The following is a 20560-nucleotide window of genomic DNA, read 5'->3' as shown; positions in this document are numbered from 1 at the left end:
TGGGATCACCATATTCCGGGATATGCATGATGAGCCAAACAGACCTGGTGAACTTGTCCCGGGATATAAGCAATCCCATGGATCTTAAAACAATCCACTGACATCACCATCGTTACCTTAAAATTGATCCCATCCTTTGGTTGGACGGATTGAAAGGTAAAATCCCGGGATATGCCGGGCGTGCCAAATAGACCCAATGAACTTGTCCCGGGATATAGCAATCCCATGGACCTTAAACTAATCCACTGGCACCACCATCATTACCTTAGAATCCATCCCATCCATCCTAATCCCATGGGATTCGCCCGGCCAAACAGGCCATAAGGACCTACGCCCTGCCCAAGCCTAACATAGGCCTAACAAAGCAGACCTAAGCCTGACCTAAAAAAATTTTATTGGGCCCATGTGTGACCTGTTTGACCTAGCCAGACTCGAAAATTGATCAAATCTTCATTTCCTCCTTGATCTTTTGTAATCTATCCATTCATCAAAGGCCACACTTGCACAAAGATATAAGTTTTATAGAGCAATAAAAATAAAACTAATGTTCCACATTAAGAGAGATGATTGCATATCTAAGGATTAAATGGGCACATTTATATGATGTCCTACACTTATATGTGACCTTAGGTTAGGCTAAAATGACCGGAACCCGTGCCTGACCTGAAAATTGATTAAGCCATTCATGTGAGACCTAACCCTGGACTAAAGTGGTTTTGTGCTCATTAGGTGACAAATATATCATGGTTATCACAACGGGGCCCTACAATGCCTTTGTTTAACGTTCACCTCATACCATGATTAGACATGGCCCCTATGCAAAGAAGAGAAGTGGGATCCAGCTACCCTCATTAATAAATTGAAAAGACGAAAATACCACGGGTCGAAGGGCTAGCCACGCCAGTTTCAAGGGTAAATGTATCCAACAAAAAGCTGATCTATATTTTTCATTCCCAAAATATCCTTACCCTTGTTTAAAATTCCTTATCATATCTTTTGATCTTTTAAAATTCCTCTCCCTATCGAAATTATTTGGAGGGCAAAAATGTCAAAAAGCTGCTCGCATGATGCACAATAGTTCAACTGGCTATATGGATGCTATGCACGTGTGCCCGTTTTAAATGATAGATAACACATGATGCTTTCTCATCGAGACTAAATTTCTTCCGTGGTAACATGCGAGTCATACGGTGTGTGTGGTCCATACAATTAAATGGTATTAAATTGTATTAGATGGTATTAACATTGTTATTGTACAGCGATTGCATGTTTCAGAATGTAACATGTATAATGGTGTATATGGACGAACTGGATAGATAAACACATGCATCAATGTGGAGCCCGCATGTATAATGATTTTCCAAATTCACGTAGATTCTGCATGGACCAAATGCATTTCCAACCCATCTAATCCCAACCTTTTTCATCCTCTCCAAATAATGGATGGGATCAAAAGCAATTCTATCCAACCTAATCCCATTCAATACCCTACACCAAACGCCCCTTTGGCCGGACCAATTCCATGGGATTAGGTGGGATGGAATGGATTTTAAGGTAATGATGGTGGTGCCAGTGTTTGTCCCTTGATCCCATGGGTTTGGGATGGCCCATGGGATATACAACAGCCTGATTGGACTGTTCCAAATGGATGGGTTTGCATCTACACTGCTTCTTGTGGTGTGCCTCACTCATTGTTTTATATTTACCTTAAAACAGGTTTACGGCTAAATGTAGGTTGATGAAAATGATGGATGGAGTGGATATCTCATTGATATCTTGGTGGGTCCCATATAGAAATAAAAATTCACATCTTGGGATTGGCAGAATCCAGGTTAGCTACGGACAGTGTTTATAAGGGCGAGGTACATCCCGCACATCCCACCATCCCAAATGGGAGATGGGATGAGATGGTGCGGGATAACCCTCCTAATCCCATCTAATACCATATCCAGCGCCCGGCCAAACACACACTTAACATTTACATTCCCTGTCTACTAGCTTGCATATGTCCAATAAAGGCAGAAGACATTTTACTTTTTAGGCGTCCACCATGGAGTAGGCAACCCATCTATCAAGAGTCAATCAGACGTCCAAGACGTGGACCCCTGTGTGGATGCAACATGGCATAAGAGACCACTCTCATCGACCACCCTCACCTCCTTTTTTTGTCAGGTGAGTCTGGATGAGCACGACTGAAAAGATCCCTAAAGGAGCTCAAAACCCTTCATCCCGCACTTTACCATTGTGATTGACACGTAATGCTGGTTCCAGAGGCACCAATGGGCCAGGTTGAGCTGGCTTAGTTCCTAATTGCTGGCAGCCCAAGCTGTAGCTCACCAGAGGCGGCCTCCGGGCCAATTGCCATCCCTAGATGGTCCTAAAATGTGGTGCGATTTCGACGGTGTGGATTGACATGGGTGCATGTCCAGGGCATTTGGATCCCACACGCAGTTGTGCACTCATTCTCAAACTAGATCCACTTGAGCCTTGGGTTCTGTATCTTTTCTAAGCTCATAACCTAAAATAATCTAGAGAAATTGATGAACATTGTGGATAAAACCCATACATCAAAGTAGGCCTCTCATAGCCCCTACCTTGACTGAGTCCACCTAGGTAAGGGCAGGACGCAATCCTTTCCCTTTAAAACGGCAACGATCCATCCCTCCTCCCTCCTTCTTAGGCCACCATGGCCCTCTTACAATTACTTGGTCATGATCTACTTTATTTCAAGTGGGCCATACAGCTGTTTGAAATATGGTGAGGAATGAGGATTGATTGCCTACTATAGGAACTTTCTTGAGGCCTATAAAAGTTTTCATGGGGCTGATATTTGTGTTTTCTTGGGGCACAAAAAAGTTGAATTGGATGGCCGCAGTTTCCTCTGCTGTGGCCCCACTTGGGTATTTGGATCTCTTTTATTTTTGGGCTCCCATTTCTAACATGAGAAAGTTAAAATTGAGAAAATGATTTCCTACAGACACCACGGTTGGCCAGCAGAGCTTTGGGTCACAGGGAATTCGAATCCCATTCGGTGCTTCCAATGGTTAAAACGGCCCAGTGCCACAACATCAAAATTCAATTTTAATCATCATGTTAGTCAGTCAGTTCTGTCCCTTGATGTCGCATAGCCCTTTGCAAGGGTGCACATATGGCACGAGGCCCACCAGATGAATGGTCTGGATCACACACTCATATGGGACATTGCACGTTTCTAGAGAGCCGGATTGGACGGCTACTCTTCGGGTTTTACCCAAAATAAGAAACGCCACATTTAGCCGCGGGCATTTGAAGCGCTCTGCATGTGCGCACGTGCCCGCATGGCACATGTTAGCGTCATGTGGAGACAGTGCATAAAACGCCTGAGCTTTGTGGGGCCCATCAATTAGTTTTATGTAAAATCCACTACGTCCATCAGGTTCTATCCTCGATTCTAGATCTTGGAGATAAAATTCAACCATATTGACAGCTCAGGAGGGCCACGCCAACGGAACAATGGGAAAGGATGCCAACCATAGGTTTATGTAAAGGGTCGACATGGTGTATATATTTCATCAAACCTGTTAATCAGGTGAAAATCACCTGGATAAAGTGGGAAAAAAAAATTCATCCTGATCCAAAACTCAGGGGGCCCACACTATGTGAACTTAGAAATTGTAGGAACAAATTTACATTGTTTCCAATAGTTTGGAGTATAATATACTTTTATCAGGCTTAATTTTTTGTATGTACGGTTCAAATAAGGGTTCCCAGATGATAGATGGAGTGGATTTATATACAAGACATGGTAGGCCCCACAGAGCTTTAGTGTTTTACGCAGCTGCGTAAAACATGTGACGTAGACGATTCGGTCCTCTGCGACCTGTTCATCAGGCGGGAGAAATTTACAACTGTACGACCCATTATGGCCCATTTACATTTCTAAACCCACTTCTTTATACCTCGCGAGAATAATCTCTATTCGTACGGACGCTTGCCAAAGGTCGAAAATGCCCCTGCTTTTTCAAAAATGTGGTTCCTAGAAGCTTGTGGTTTCCTGCGGCTACGGTTATAAACGTAAACCCTACTTTTTCGATGTGTCCTTTGATATATGTCGAAAGTATTTCGATATGTATTTTGATATGTATCGAAAATTGCAAGATTTTTGAGGCAACCTTGCTAACAATTCTAGACCTTTTTTTATCATAATGAAAGAGGTGAATTTATCCATAGCTATGGATTATAACTGTAGCCATAGCTGTAGTTTGTGCCAATCTATACAATTTTTTTTTTTTTTATTTATTTTTTTTTTTTTTTACATGAAGAACTTTATTCTACCTACAATTTTCTCTAGTACATATTTATATAAATATATATATATATATATATATATATATATATATATATAAGCATATAAATTTTTTTATTCTTTTTTTTTCATTTCTTTCTTTTTTCATTTAACAAGAATATCTTCTAAACCAAAATTAGTTACTTGACGTACCCTATATGATTTTGGGGTAGGAGAAGCTACTTTAGCCAACCAACCTGGTTATTTTCCAAGATTCCATCAGGTCGATGGTTGAAAATCCATTTCATTCACTTCGCGGTCAATTTCAATCAGTTCGTGAACAATTTCATTCATTTCATTTACTTCGCGATCAATTCCATACATTGCACGGTCAATCTCGACGATTCCCCTTCACTTCACGGTCAATTCCATGCATTGCATGGTCAATACCCTTCACTTCACGGTCAATTCCATGCATTTCACGGTCAAATCCCTTCATTTCATGATCAATCTCGGCTATTTTCCATCACTTCACGGTCAATTCCATGCATTTCACGGTCAATTACCTTTACTTCATGGTCAATTCAATGCATTTCACGGTTAATTCTATGCATTTCACAGTCAATCCCAGCGATTCCCCTTCACTTCACGGTCAATTCCATGTATTTCACAGTCATTTCCCTGTACTTCACAGTTAATTCCGTGCATTTCACGGTCAATTCCCTTCATTTCACAGTCAATTCCATGCATTTCACAATCAATTTTGGCGATTCCCCTTCACTTCATGGTCAATTCCTTTTACTTCACGGTCAATTCCGTGCATTTTATGGTCAATTCCCTTCATTTCACGATTAATTCCGGCGATTCCCCTTCACTTCACGGTCAATTCCATGCATTTCACGGTCAATTCCCTTTACTTCACGGTCAATTCAATGCATTTCACGGTCAATTCCAATTCCCTTTACTTCTCGATCATTTCAGTGCATTTCACAGTCAATTCGCTTCACTTCACGATCATTTCCATGCATTTCACAATCAATTTGCTTCACTTCACGGTCATTCCATGCATTTCACGGTCAATTGCCTTCACTTCACGATCAATTCCATGCAATTCAAGATCAATTCCCTTCATTTCACGGTCAATTCCATGCATTTCATGGTCAATTCCGGCGATTCCCCTTCACTTCACGGTCAATTCCATGCATTTTGCGGTCAATTCAATGCATTTCGCAGTTAATTCTCTTCATTTCACGGTCAATTTCATGCATTTCACGGTCAATTCCGGCCATCAATTCCATACATTTCGCGGTCAATTCCCTTTACTTCACGGTCAATTTATTGCATTTCACGGTCAATTCCCTTCACTTCACGGTCATTTACATGCATTTCACAGTCAATTCGGGCGATTCCCCTTCACTTCACGGTCAATTCCATGCATTTCACGGTCATTTCCCTTCACTTCACGATCAATTCCATGCATTTCACTCCATTCACTCCCTTACACTCAAATACACGTCCGAACTCATCTCTGCCATCTCTATGGAGATTTAATGAAGAAAATGGGTGAAAAGAAGGAATAGGGATGACAGAGATGAGTTCAAATGTGTATTTGAGTGTAAGAGAGTGAGTGGAGTGAAATTGATAAAGCATCAGCATTTTTGACCTGTGCAAAGCTGCATGGAATTGACTGTGAAATGCATGGAATTTACCGTGAAATGAAGGGAATTGAAATGCATGGAATTGATCGTGAAGTGAAGGGAATTTACCGTGAAATGCATGGAATGACCGTGAAGTGAAGCGAATTGACCGTGAAATGCATTGAATTGACTATGAAGTAAAGGGAAATGGCCGTGAAATGCATTAAATTGACCGTGAAGTAAAGGGAATTGGCCGTGAAATGCATGGAATTGACTGTGAAGTGAAGGGGAATCGCCGGAATTGATAGTGAAATGCATGAAATTGACCGTGAAATGAAGAGAATTGACCGTGAAGTGAAGGGAATTGACCGTGAAATGCATGGAATTGACCGTGAAGTGAAGGGGAATCGCCAGAATTGACCATAAAATACATGGAATTGACCGTGAAATGAAGGGAATTGACCGTGAAATGCATGAAATTGACCGTGAAGTGAAGGGAATTGACCATGAAATGCATGGAATTGACTATGAAGTGAAAGGGAATCGCCAGAATTGACCATGAAATGCATGGAATTGACCGTGAAATGAAGTGAATTGATCGTGAAATGCATGGAATTGACCGTGAAGTGAAGGGAATTGACCGTGAAATGCATGGAATGACCGTGAAGTGAAGTGAATTGCCCGTTACACCCAGATCCATAACTCAACTGGCAGACTGAGTGGAGATACCTCGTTTCACCACTTGAGGTCTTAGTATCGATCCCTAGCGGGGGTGGCTAACATGGAGTGTGTGTACTGACGTACTGACATGGGTGTGTACTAACAAGCTACCCAAAAGGAAAAAAGAAGAAGAAGCAAATTGATCGTGAAATACATGGAAATGACCGTGAAGTGAAGTGAATTGACCATGAAATGCATTGAAATGACCATGAAGTAAAGGGAATTAACTGTGAAATGCATTGAATTGACCGTGAAGTAAAGGAAATTGACTGTGAAATGCATGGAATTGACCGTGAAGTAAAGGAGAATAGCCGGGATTGACCATGAAATACATGGAATTGATCGTGAAATGAAGGGAATTGACCGTGAAGTGAAGGGAATTGACCGTGAAATGCATGGAATTGACGGTGAAGTGAAGGGGAATCGCCGGGATTAACCGTGAAATGCATGGAATTGATCGCAAAGTAAATGAAATGAATGAAATTGACAGCGAACTGATTGAAATTGACCTCGAAGTGAATGAAATGGATTTTTGACCATCGACTTGATAGAATCTTGAAAAATAACCAGGTTGGTTGGCTAAAGTAGCTTCTCCTACCCCAAAATCATATAGGGTACGTCAAGTAACTAATTTTGGTTTAGAAGATATTCTTGTTAAATGAATAAAGAAAGAAATGAAAAAAGGAGAGAACTTTTTTTTATGTGCTTATATATACATATTTATATAAACATGCATTAGAGAAAATTGTAGGTAGAATAAAGTTCTCCATGTTAAAAATAATAATAATAAAAAATTTTAAACAGTTATGGCTATGGTTATAATCCGTAGCTATAGGTAAATACCTTTGATATGTATCAAAAATTGTAAGGTTTTTGAGGCAACTCACTTGACAGTTCTGGATCTTTTTCGATAATATCAAAAGTCCTTCAATTCATATTGAAATATATATTGAAAGACCTTTGATACATATCAAATGACATATTGAAAAAGCAGGGGCTACTGTTATGGCTACGGTTTTAATCCGTAGCCATAAGAGCCACGTAGCTTTAAGTTCTCAAATTATTATTATTATTATTATTATTTTTTCAGTTGTAATCCCCATCACTTTTTGTGGGTCCTATCATGAGGTATGTGTTATATCTAAACCGTCCATCTATTTGGAGAATTCGTATTAAGGCTTGAGACGAAAAATAAGACAGATTTAGCAATCAAGTGGACCACACTGTAAAAGACAGTGAAGGATTGAACGTCTATCATTGAAACCCTTTTAGGGGTCACAGAAGTTTTAGATCATTATGAAATTTGTTTTTCCTCTACATCCAGGTCTTTGTGACCTTATGAATAAATTGGATAGAAAATAAATGTTATGGTGGGCCCTATAAAATTTTTAATGGTGAAACTTAATTTTTTGACTGCTCTTTGTGGTGTGGTCCAGTTGATCTTTGGATATGATTTTTTTTGTTTTTTTGATAACGCTCCGAAATGATCTCTAAATATGGATGACCGTTGTGGATATAATAAATATATAAGTGTGGGCCCAGTAACTTTGATCTCTTTTGAAGCGTTCGTACAATTTGGAGTTCGAGGAACGTTGGCACTCGTCTTCGAGCACCAGCCGATCCTCTTGTGGAAGGAAAAGCAGGGGCATTTTCGACCTTGGGAGGCCGTCCGTACGTATGGGGCTTATTCTTGAGAGGTAAAAACAAGTGGGCTTGAAAAGGTAAATGGGCCATATATGGGTTGTACAGTTGTAAATTTCTCATCAGCGGGCCCCCCGTTACATGTCATGACAGTTAATCTGGACGGAATACCCATCTTCAACTTAATTAATTAAAGGCCTGATTTTCAGGGCAGGCACATTAATCACGGGCCCAGTAAAGCAAACGGCACAGGTACCGTACACGTGGGGCCACATCTAACTGCAGATCCGCGACTGCGAGTAGAGATAATTTCTTCTTTCAGCTCCCCGTCGTCCTCCTCGTCCTCCGCCGAACTTCAAAAATCCCGCTAGATCTTCTGCAAAATGGCGATCCCGACCGTCGATTCCTCCAACCGCTTCCTCCGACTCGGGTCGATCCCATTCGTCGACCTCCGATTCCTGACTCAGTCCGAACTCAGCTCGCTCTCTCTCTGCTCTGAGGACGCCTTCGATCTCTGCAGCTGCGACGACACCATCGTCCCCAAGATCGACCGCTCCATCTTCAACGAGAGCGCTGGCAGCCGGAAGCAAACCTACTCGCGGATCCTACTCGCCCCTCACAGCTCCGACATGGGCCGCCGCCGCCGGCGCCGGCCCGGCCTCTACCCCGTCTCCCGGCCGCCACCCGACCCGGTTGACGACTCGGAGCAGAGAGAGAACAGGCAGATCGTCTTCTTCCTCCGCCAGCTCTTCTCCCAGCGGAAGAGCACCAATGGCAGCGGGCCGTGCGGCGACGACGGCCAACAGGATACGGGCACGGCTATCGTGCTTTACAGCAGGGGGAGTGAGGTTGTGAACCGAGATGGGGTTGTGATTGATGTCGCGGCACTGGCTGATTGCCAGGATCCATTCGGGCCGGAATTGAGGAAGCGGACGGAGGGTTTGGAGACAGAAGCGGAGCTGCTGGGGTTTTTGAATGGATTGGAGGGTCGTTGGGGGAGCCGGAGGAGGAAGAGGAAGATCGTCGATGCAGCAGAGTTTGGGGATGAGCTCCCGATCGGTTGGAAGATTTTAATTGGGATTAAGCGGAAAGAAGGACGTGTTTGGCTGTATTGCCGTCGATACATTAGGTCCTCTCTCTCTCTCTCTTTGTGCTGGCATTCTCTCTCTCTCTCTCTCTCGCTTCTCTTTCTGTTTTTAGTAACTTCTCTTTGTCCTTGAACTCTTGCTTGATATGCATTGATTAATTTTAAGTTGCAAAATGATCACTAGTGATGGAATGGAGTGTTCTAATTTGAGTTATTGGAGTTCGAAACAAGCGGGATTCTACCAGTATACATTTACCTGTATCTATAGAATAATGCTAATGTGATTTGATTCCTGTGGGGATTGGTTGAAGAGGTTAATTGGGGATCATGTTTAATCACTTAATGTGGCTGATGTGTGGGAGATTGTTCCATTCATCAGGTAGGGTCCCCCATAATGTTCCCTGGCTCTGAAATCTGGTTGGACCAGTAGTCACATGGGTTGCATGTTTTGTGGAAATGGATAGTTTGTAAAAGGACGAATGATCTATATTTGAGGTACTCAGTGGTCCACCTAATAGGGGAATGACCTATTTTGAAATGCTAAGGCAGTTTTCATGGTGGGGCGATTTGTGGTGCCTGTGTCAACCTGGCACATGGATGAGATCCAGGCTGGTCTGGCCTCCTTTTCAGCTTTTAACCAGTCCACACTAGTCTCCATGCACTCTGGAATCCTCCTTCCATGTAAGCCCCATTTTCCTTTTCAATTTTCCCCTAACTTGGAGAGAACTTCAAGGGTCCGTTTGGGTGGGATGCTTTACTCTGCATAAGCGTAGTCACTGAAGTTTTAGAAAAAAAAAAAAAACCTGAAACACTGCTAGTTGCATTTATGCGGAGGAAGCGGCACTTTAGCGTGAAGAATCCTATTGGAGGGCATGGGGCCCACCAAAATCTAGACTAGACATAAACCTGTTATATGGACCCTCAAGTTCGAAATTCTAAACATGGAGTCGTTTTGATTTTTAAGTGTTTCCCATTTCCTTTCCTAAGATTGTTGGCTCCTTAGTGATCATTAAATTTGTCTTTCTATAGAAATCTCTTCTTCTTACAAGAAGTGTAAAAGGTAAGATACTAGCCGGTATAACTTGACATTTATTACTTTCTATGATTGAGCGGGGATCCGACCTTTTGTTAAATGTTTTGTGTTTGAGGCCTGATTGGTGCATGGGGTAATATGTTTTCAAAAGGTGGAATAAATTACGGGTAATATGTCTCTAGGTAAATGTGGAATAAAGATGAGGAAAGCTTATTCCTGGTTTAGTGCGTGCACGTATAATATTTTGTGTACATGCACTATATAATTACATGTGCCAAATGTGCCACCATTAATCTTCAAGCGCCATATATGTGCCGCACGTGTCAATGTGCACCTACGCCATTAGTGCCACATGTACCACTGTCCATCATAAGTTCCCCATGTGTGTCATTCCTCAGTGTTTGATAAACAACAAACAAAAATAGTTATTTAAGACAACATAAACTAGATAACATAGCTAAGTGTGCCTTTCAAAAAAGAAGAAAAAAAAAAGAAAAAAGAAAAAGAAAAAGAAAACCTAGCTATGACAACATGACCCAGACAGTTTGTCTGGAACCACTTTGCTTGCATCCAAGCAGCCCCTAAGGATTGCCGTCCTTACCTTTTGGGATAAGACTATTCTCACTCCTTTAGGCAATCATGAAAATGTGGGTCTGGACATACTAGGAATTGAGCTCCCAAGAACTAATAGGCCTGTGGCTGTATAGCCTATCTGGGACAAAACTTTTGCTGCATGAAAAAGTCTATAAGGGTGTGTTTGGCTGCCTGTAAGTTTTTTAAGTTGTTAGTAAGTTACATGTAACTTACTTATAGGTCAAAGTAAGTTATAGGTAATTTTGCTTGGATGTAAACTGTAAGTTACTTACAAGGATGTTTTTGTGCTTGGATGACCTATGTTTTTGTGTTTGGATGACCTATAAGTTATTTACAGGTAATAAGCTATATATTCACTTCAATCAGAGTTGGGAGTAGGGAATCATTTAAAAATTAGACTAACACATTAGAAAGCTTGGATAAAAGTATGCTATTTTGTTGAGCATATCAAGATGAATAGTTGAGCTGAATCTTAAGCAAAACTAAACATCAGGTGGGCCATAAAAGTGGGCCCACGTATTTGAAATACCTGTAACGTGGAAGAAATTAAAAGAAGAAGGAAGTGCAGAGAAACATGAACCATTTGATCAATGCAAGCATCATGCACTTATGAACCATTTGAGAATCGGCTGTAACAGTTTACTTGCACACATTTCAGAATGGGCTATCATGAGAGCATCACTTCCCATTTGACAAATATGAACCATTTGATCAATAGCCATTAATATGGGCAGTCAAGATAATTTTGACAAAATGAGGTCCAATTGACATAGGTTCCATTCATTTATTTACAAAAAAAATAAATAAAAGCTATCTCTCTCCCTCTCTCAAAAAAAGAAGCTATATCTTAAATAGATATGGAAAATTGGTAACCAAGAAAAACATAAACACTCAAAGAAAAATTACTTTTGATAACAATTGAGGGTTAAAAATTAGTCCAATATGTTTTGGAAACTATGGGCCATATAATGAGCATACCGTCATTTTTTTTTTTGGGGCCCATGCCCTAAAATTAGTTGTCAAAACTGATGGACAGCGTGGATTGAGTATACAATAGATGACAATGGGCCCCACTGTTGCGGCCTCACTAAATTGGGCCACCAGTTTTCAATGGACACAGATTGTCTGCAACAGCTAAGTGGGGCCCACTATGATGTTTGTGAAAAATCCATCCCATTCATCCGTTTTGCCAAATCATGTTAAGACATGGGCCCAAAAATTAGGCATATCCAATTCTCAAGTGAGCCGTAGGACAAGAAACAGATTCAGATGAATGTACACTGTTGAAACATTCATGGGGCCACAAAAATATTGGATCAGGCTAATATTTATGTGTTTTCAATTCATCCCTTAATGAATGACCTTATGAATGGTATGGATGGCATAAAAATATCACGATGGACCCTAGGGAGGTTTCAATGGTAGTCTTTTCCCTATCCGCTTTTTCCTGTTGTGTGGCCCACTTCAGTTTGGATCTGCCTCATTTTTGGGTCCATGTCGTTACATGATTTGGAAAAATAGATGGACGGTGTGGATTTCTCACAAACATCATGGTGGGGAGGGAGGGAGGGAGGGAGTTGCATTGTATAGTAGTTATAGGCATCCAAACGGCCCCTAACTTGGTATTTTCAACAGCCTTAGTTACTCGAGGATGCTTAGAGTCTCTAGAAGCCCCAGCTCCTGAAGATATAATTTCAAAATTTTTTTTTTTTTCTTCTGGACTTCTCATTTGGTCAATCTCCCGCTCCAGCATGACACTTAGCCTGATTTGGATCATCTTTAGCAGATTGATTGATTACCTGGAGGGACTAATCATGAGACTAGGCTATTAGCTTTATTCAGCTCATAGTCTGTTAGAGAGAGCCTCAATCGTCACAGTTAACTAGGTATAATTTGGGCGATGAAAACAGTACCACTGTCTGAAACTAAAAATCTTCCCCACATAGGGTGTTTGATTACCTTTGTTAATATTAAGGGAAATTGTATTCATATTTTTGCTAAATAGTATGAGGTTTTAACCTGGGACCAGGCGCCTACTACTTTTGCACTCGATTTCACATATGCACATGGCACTGGCACAAACATTCCTAATGCCATGTATGTGGTTATGTCCTTTTAGACCCAGTGATATTTGCTTGCTATTCTGGATGTTTTTTTTGGTCCTATTAATGAATACTATTGTTTATGAATTTTAGTGGATCATTATCCACTACATATGCTTGAAGATAAATTTTTGTTGGTAGTTTATTACAAGTTCTGTGTCTCTTTACGGTTTTCGTGGCTTGGTTGTTTACTCACATCTGCTCTTCAATTTTGCATTGTGCAGCCCAAGTGGGCAGCAGTTTGAGACCTGCAAGGAAGTTTCTTCATATTTGCACCCTTATGTTACATCGCAAGATCCAATCCAGCCCGTTTCTGTTGACATCAACGAGAGCACTCATGGGACTTGCAATGTGGCTTCTGGAAGTGTAAGTCAACTACATTTCTAAATTCATTTGATCCGGTTCAGCTCCATTTACTTGGATTTATGGGATGTGCATCAGACTCAAGGTCCTGCCCGGGAAGATGAAATTGCAACGGAAGTTCCCATTTGCTATTCAGCAGTGCCCATTTCTTCTATTTCTCCTGACCATGAGAAGCAAGTCTTATTTAGGGTTGAGAATCCGGCGAAGACCCAACTGAGGGAGATTCTAGGATGTAACAAATGCAATCTGACTTTTGGCGATAAGGATGCATGTGTGCAGCACTTATTATCCTTCCATAAAAGGAGCGCAAAGAGGTGTAGGCTTGGCAAATCCATTGGCGATGGGGTCATAATAAGAGACGGGAAATATGAATGCCAGTTTTGCCACAAGAGTTTTGATGAACGACGCCGTTACAATAGTCATGTTGGGGTTCATGTGAGGGACTACGATAAGAGTCTTGCAGCATTGCCAGATGAGATAATTGTGCAAACGAGCATTGACTCATCATCCTTGGCTGGGATCCCTTTAGCTGTCTCTGAGATGGATATCTCAGTTGAAATGGACAACAATGGGGACTCCCTTCCGACGACTCCAATGGACAAGTCGGGTGATGATGAGCTTAATGTCAGTCCGCCTCGTAGCAAACAAGATCCTGAGAATGCTGAAGCTGCTGATGGTCCACAACTTAATGCACTTGAAATTACTCAGGAACCCTTGCCAAGCAAATCTGTTGATGGGCAGGATGACATTTATATGACGACCGATGCTAAAGTGGGGATGAGTGTCGAGCATAACAACGGCATGGATGATAAACGTAATGCATGCTTTGATGCTACAACTCAATTGCGTGGTGAGGAGAAAAATGTTACTAGTGATGCTTCTAATGAAAAAGATAATTTTCCTAGCACTATGCCTGATGAAATCGATAGATCCAACCACGAGCGGGAACAGGGTTATGAAAGCTGTCCAGTTACTCTACCTGATAATGAGCAAACTCATAGTATTGGAACTTCAGCAGATGTTATCTTGTCCAGTGGTGCAAATGTACCTATGCTTGATGAAATGGAAAAATGTGATGACGAGCTGGAAAGTGATTTTGGAAGCAGCCCTCCTGAATGTGATGAAGACAGTGATGTGGGGATTACTGGGGGCGCCAATGAAGGAAATGCACTGCAGAGTGTGGCAGCCTACCCACTGTCATCAGGCTGTTTTACCTCCCTTGATATGGTATCCGATAAGGTAAGATGCTAATGAGCTCACCGCTTATTAATAGGCTATGAGAATATGCAAATAATTAAGGAATTAAGCATGATGCAGTTTCTTTTCAGAACCTAAAAGATCATTTTGCAAGGTTGATTTTTATCCAGCTTTTCTAGAACTTTTTTTTATCTGGATTATAGAACTCTCCTTGGGAAAAAAAGGAATGAAAAAAGAACCAGCTATTTTTTAGTAAAAAAGCAACCTCTCTTTGCTACAAAATCTATTTGAACTGAATAATTTCTTTTTCTTGCTTTATGATGTGGGGTGCTGTTTGCTTATGTACTAAGACAGAAAGCATAAACATAAATTACTAAGTTGACTTTAACCTTGGCTAAGTCAACTCGACTTGGTGAGATTTTGAGCCGAGTCCTTCGGAAACTCGGTCTTGAGGCTGACTCGGCCTGGATTCAGGAAGACTTGTTGAATTGACCCGCAAACTTGGTTGACTCAATGCGACTTGCGGTGATTTGAGCCAAGTAGCTTCTCTTGTGAAAATGGCATTCATTAAAAAAATGATAATGTTGAGGGAACAAGAATTGAACTCATGACCTCTACAAGAGTGCCAAAAACCCTCTACTACTATGTTGTTAGTTCTCTTATTTCATTGTACTTATACTAAATGTAACTATTTAAATATTCTTCATGAGTACGGATCTAATAATTTACTATGATTAAACATCGGGTCAAGTTGGGTCGAGTCTTAGAATACCCGAGCTGAATGAAATTGAGTCTAGTTGAGCTTCTGGGTGTTTAAACTGTGAACCCGAAGGACTTCTTTCTTCGAATTGTGGCACATTGTAGATTTATATACAACGAATGATTTGTGGCTGCCTCTTAGCTGGTTCCTTAGTCTCTGGTGAAACCTCAGACTAATTTGGTATATAATATGTTTCCTAGAACCAAGGGTTCAATTTGCAATTAGCTTCTTTAATGGAGAATTTCAGGTGCTTCCATCTTAATCCTTCTAGTTAATTATCTTTTTTTTTTTTTTTTTTTTTTTTTTTTAAAATTTTTTTTAAAAATTTTTTTAAAAATTTTTAAAACCTGCCTTGCTGCACAGGGAGAAGAACTTGGTACTGTTAGTCGGAAGCTTGAGAACATATCACCTTTCAAAGAGCTAGGGTTGGATGACATTGATGATCCGAAGATTGGTTTCACGATTGGCCAAGATTCAAGCACCCTGTCAGAGGCACCCATGGATTTGGCTTACTGTCCAGAATTGGAACAAGGGCTTGATCCATCTGTTCAGTTTGAGTGGGACCCAGTATTACCGGAGGTGGCTAGCAGGCATCAGGTCACAACCAATTGCGTTTGGTGCAGAATAGAGTTCAAACTCGAAGGTTTCAACCCCGAAACACAATCAGATTCAGTCGGTTTTATGTGTCCCAGCTGCAAGGCCAAGATATCAGGACAGCTCAAAGTATTGGATAACGGCTCGCCCATGAAATCTGACAAGCTCTGACTGTGGACCTGTGGCTTACTTCTCATCCAAGCATAAACAATTCTTTGGTAAGAGGTAATTCTGCATCCCCTTGGACCATTCTTTATTTATTTGGGATGATTCTTTATTTGCTAGATGTGGCTGCTGTCGCTCTCTAGTTCGATTCGATGTTTTTTTTTTTTTTTTTTTTTTTTTCATTTTTTCTTTTTTAAATTTGAATTTTGCGTCCCTTCTGTTGACATCGTGATACGAACACAGTATTTTTTTTACACCCCTGGGAATTGAATTTGAAGGTACTTTTCATTGCATGTGCAAGGCACAAACATTTGTAAAACGTGTATGTGATTTGTTGTGTATAATGGGTAATCAAAATGATGATATTTGTCAGGTTTGTACTCTTATGGTTAATGCAAATTCGATCACGATGATCCATGAAGAATTGCAATAGAAGGTTAATGATCATGTGTATTCAAAGTTCAAACAAATCGCAATGATCATACATTCAATCTGTGTGGGGCCCACCATGATTTTTGAGTGCCATCCGACTTGTCCAAAATCCAGCTCGATCCATAGCTCAGGTGGGCCACACCAAAGGGAACAATGAGGGACACTAGGTAGGGGACATCCACCATAGAAACTTCTGGATGGAATGTGGGGTCGACCGCGTTGTGTATGTCTTCCAACATGTTCATCAGGTGCGGCTCACCAGCATTAAGGGACACTGAGAATTAAGACATTCCAAAATTTAGGTGGGGTCCAGCCACAGTTCGGAAACCTGAAAACTTGACTCAATGTCCAGCTGGGTCGGGTTGACTCAAAGACTCAAACTTGACTCGATATTTAATTACTAAATTAATAAGGATGTTTAATAACACCTATTACATAGTCTATGAATGTAAAACCTTGACACAGACTTTCAAGGATGAATCATATGGCTTGTTGGTAGAGTCACTTGACTCCCCAAGAAAAGATAAGGGATTGAATCTCATGCTCTACAAATTATTTTTTTTTATCCAAATTATGTAAAGCAATCACCCAATGAGTCACTCAGTTTGAGTTATGCTGAGTCATGTCGAGTCGACCGAGTCAGTGTTCTGAGTTCTGACCTGATGAATGTAGCCGAGTCTCAAGCGAGTCGGGGTTTCCGGTGAGTTTCATGGTGACTCGGCTCCAAATCTCATCGTGTCGAGTTGGCTTGTCCGAGTTTCAAGTTGAGTCACCAAGTTTCAGAACCATGGGTGCAAGTGAATATATGTGATGTAGGCATGATTCTACATTGCTCACTGTTGTGTCTCCCACCTGAGGTGGATTTTTATTTTTATTTTTACAGGGATGATTATTGGGATGTACGGCATCCATTTTCATCAATTTACTGTTTGGATTCTACACAGGCATCAGAAGTGGGCCCCTCACAGCTCAAACAGAATGCACGTGATCATGTCTATAAAAGAAACAGAAAATAACATTAATTATCAAACAGATAGCTAGAGAAGGATCAAAACAACTAAAGCGAAAAAGCAAGCTTGGCGTTCTCTGTATGCTGAGTTGTTGGCACTGTAACATGCTTTCCAGCATTTACCGAAAACAAGGCACGACTTTCGCTAATCCCATGACAGTACACCACGAACGCCTAGAGCATTGTCTGATGTATCATCCGAAACCAGTCTCCTCATGTGGAAACGAATTTGCAAACCTGGGTCTAGAGTTGTTTTAGGTCAGGTTGGGATGGGATCTTGAAAAAATTGTTTCAAGAATGTGGAGTCAAGTGCCCATGGCTTTCAGACTTGGTGATTCATCTTGACTCGTTTGGGTCCAAGTTCAGTCATGACTCGCCTGACTCAGGGGTGAACTGAGGGGAGGGGGGTTGAATTGTGGTGTTGAACCGGATCGTTTCCATTTGAGCCTGAGTCGACTCAGATGTGTCACATCTGACTTGTCTGAGTTGTCAATTCATGCACGTGCAAACTGGGTGGCTCATCTTTTCATTTTTTCGCCTGTAGAAAGGATATTTTTGTCATTTCTTCACATTCGAGAACCATTCCATTTTGCAGGATTCATCAAGAAAAAAATGATGAGATGGGACCCAATGTGGCACTGTGGACCATGCAACATTCTCGGAAGAATATTATGAGAATTCACGTCCAAACTTACCTGTAGCTTCAGTGTTTATTTGTGGTTTGCTGTAGTTTCACTACATTTACTTTCCTTTTTGTTAGGTGATCTCGGTTTGCCAAAACTGGAGACAGGCATGTTGTCCAATCAAGCCAGTCAGCAGGGTTTGCCACGCACTGCAGCACAAGGAAACGCCATCAGAAAGACTCAGGACTGTCTCGCGGCTTGTCGTGGATATAGGCATGTGAATCCTGTGCTGTGCTGGAGCTGGGAATGCAATTGGGGATAGCACTGTGAGTGTGACAATCCGAAAAAGAAAAAAAAAGAGAAGTTATCGTCTCTCATCCTTTCTAATTAGTTGTCAGTTGCCTTTAGAAATTCTGTTTCTGGCTACAGTTTTATTTTATTCAAGAGGGCATGTTGCCTCTCCATTTGCTGCACCCAGCAGGGTTTTCTAGCCTCGCACCACCCTCTTCATGGTCCCTTTGCACATGGCACACATCTGAGCCTTGCATCTGGTGGGCTTCACATTGCAGATGACCTTGGTCCATTCATCCAGCAGGCCACCCTTATAAGAAAACAAAAGATGGTGGGATAAAACTTGCCAACGGTCCACATTCAACACAACTTGTGAGCCCGCTTGATGAGTAGACCGGCTGATTTTTGTGCCAAGTCAGTGGACTTGGGCTCACCTAACATACCGCTCAGATTACCTTGCTTGTGGAAAGGACACATATATTGCTACTTCAATATCGAAAGAGGTACTTGTGGGAACAACGTAGGACTGTCCTGTGATTAAGATAGTTCAGTCACTCTAGAATCTATTTACTACGGTCCGTAATTGTTTGTCTGGGTGAGCCTTGTGCTGGAATTTCGAAACCATAATCCATGTTGGACACTGACGCCAAAGCTTTGCTATTGGTTTAGTGGGTCCCACTTGGTCCTGCCACCACTTAAAACGTCGCACTGACTTATCATCGAGACAATTTGTTTCCTGCCCATTCTCCGCCTTAAGTGTATATGGTGTCTGGTCTGGTCCCTTGGTGCGCCCACCATGCCGAAATGGCACTTATCGGATACCCTCGGACAAGTGGATGTTTAACTAAAAGGAGGCTTTATTTATTTTTATTTTACTTTGACCATCTTTTTGAAGCCCACTGATCAAATGTTTTCACTAGGCGGCACCCGCCCATGGCCCAGTCCTCTGGCTAATCAGTTCAAATTATTGCCAATTTGTAGGGAATTATGGCAGGACGATTTGGGTGTTTTCCAGTGGGGAACTTCCTCTTTCCAAGATCCAAGCAGATCATCACGCAAGTCCCACCACATTGATGCCCGGCCAGTAAAAGAGGCCCCTCCTCTCATTTTTTTATATGGAATGCGGACCATTGGTCATTTTTTAACCATCTCCTTTTACTAGGTTTACGACCTACCTGATGAGTAGACAAGCCTGAGTTTTGGACCTGGGCATCTACACTGATGAATGGCTTATAGGGTAATTACCTCACCAGGGAGAGCGTCAGGTTCCTGGCGTTGTCGTAAATGTAATGAGATGGGTCTGATGATTTTAAATAAGCCATGATCCGATAATCACGCTTCATTATTGATCCTGACTGTCAATTTATGAAGTCAATTCTACACCATTGATAACTTTTTTTTCTTCTTCTAATAATTCTAAATTCATCTACAGTTAAGAGATCATTAGAATCATCCGGACGTTGGTCAGTTGTGTAACGCACCATACCATGACAGTTTGGGGTAGATATCACTGGGTCTGTGGCCTTGTCTGATATTTACGGGCCAAGGCTTGAATCTGGGTCCAAGCTCCTTATGTCCTTTGTCATATCCGAGCCAGAGCAGGATTAAACCTAGGAGCCCGAGTGCACTCTTATGTTACTAGAGAGGGATAGTAGGGTTTTCTCCTTATTATAATTTTCAATTGAAAAATGATCCAGTGCTCTCTGAGCATTTTAAGCTCCTACTTGCATCCAGGCGCTTGGACAATCCATCCAATTCGGACGCGTTTCTTTTCTATGCCCAGAATACATTTCATGGCGATGACATGAAAGTAACTGTGTGATTACATGATCTGATTTATTCATTACCTGGAATTTTTATTATAGCTAACTGTTTTCAAAGCCATGAATGGGATAGTTAGATTTTTCTAATGAACGTGATTCTTTGGAACAATAACCAATCCATGATGGATCCCAATACAGATGGCTCAAATTGCTCATTAGGATTATTTTTCATAAATGATCTTGACATTCATTTTATAGCTCATTGATTGGATGGTTGAAATTGTC

The 20560-nt window shown here is 41.4% G+C and overlaps 1 protein-coding gene across 5 annotated transcripts; it reads left to right on the top strand.

Moving 5' to 3' along the window:
- Positions 1-8509: 8509 nt before the first annotated feature.
- On the top strand, positions 8510-18692 carry LOC131231865 (uncharacterized). Of its 5 annotated transcripts, none has more exons than XR_009164540.1 (5): positions 8510-9391; positions 13303-13444; positions 13520-14680; positions 15762-16217; positions 18359-18692. XR_009164540.1 is itself a non-coding variant. In XM_058228200.1 (5 exons), the coding sequence occupies exons 1-4, from the start codon at positions 8646-8648 to the stop codon at positions 16161-16163; spliced, it is 2451 nt and encodes an 816-aa protein (XP_058084183.1). In that variant the 5' UTR covers positions 8510-8645; the 3' UTR covers positions 16164-16210; positions 18359-18692. The 5 variants fall into 5 exon arrangements, 3 of the variants coding, with proteins under 3 accessions (XP_058084183.1, XP_058084195.1, XP_058084169.1); XR_009164543.1 differs by lacking the exon at positions 18359-18692 and adding an exon at positions 18194-18352; XM_058228200.1 differs by having other exon boundaries at positions 15762-16210.
- Positions 18693-20560: the final 1868 nt, after the last annotated feature.

This window comes from Magnolia sinica, chromosome 2 (assembly GCF_029962835.1).
Source record: "Magnolia sinica isolate HGM2019 chromosome 2, MsV1, whole genome shotgun sequence".
NCBI lineage: Eukaryota > Viridiplantae > Streptophyta > Magnoliopsida > Magnoliales > Magnoliaceae > Magnolia > Magnolia sinica.
The sequence above is the reverse complement of the archived record's forward strand: the minus strand, read 5'-3'. Positions and strand labels throughout refer to the sequence as shown.

Coding starts and splice junctions, on each gene's coding strand:
- LOC131231865 (XM_058228200.1), top strand. CDS start 8,646: ATGGCGATCCCGACCGTCGATTCCTCCAACCGCTTCCTCCGACTCGGG. Junction 13,445..13,519: donor GCAATGTGGCTTCTGGAAGT/GTAAGTCAACTA, acceptor GATGTGCATCAG/ACTCAAGGTCCTGCCCGGGA. Junction 14,681..15,761: donor TTGATATGGTATCCGATAAG/GTAAGATGCTAA, acceptor CTTGCTGCACAG/GGAGAAGAACTTGGTACTGT.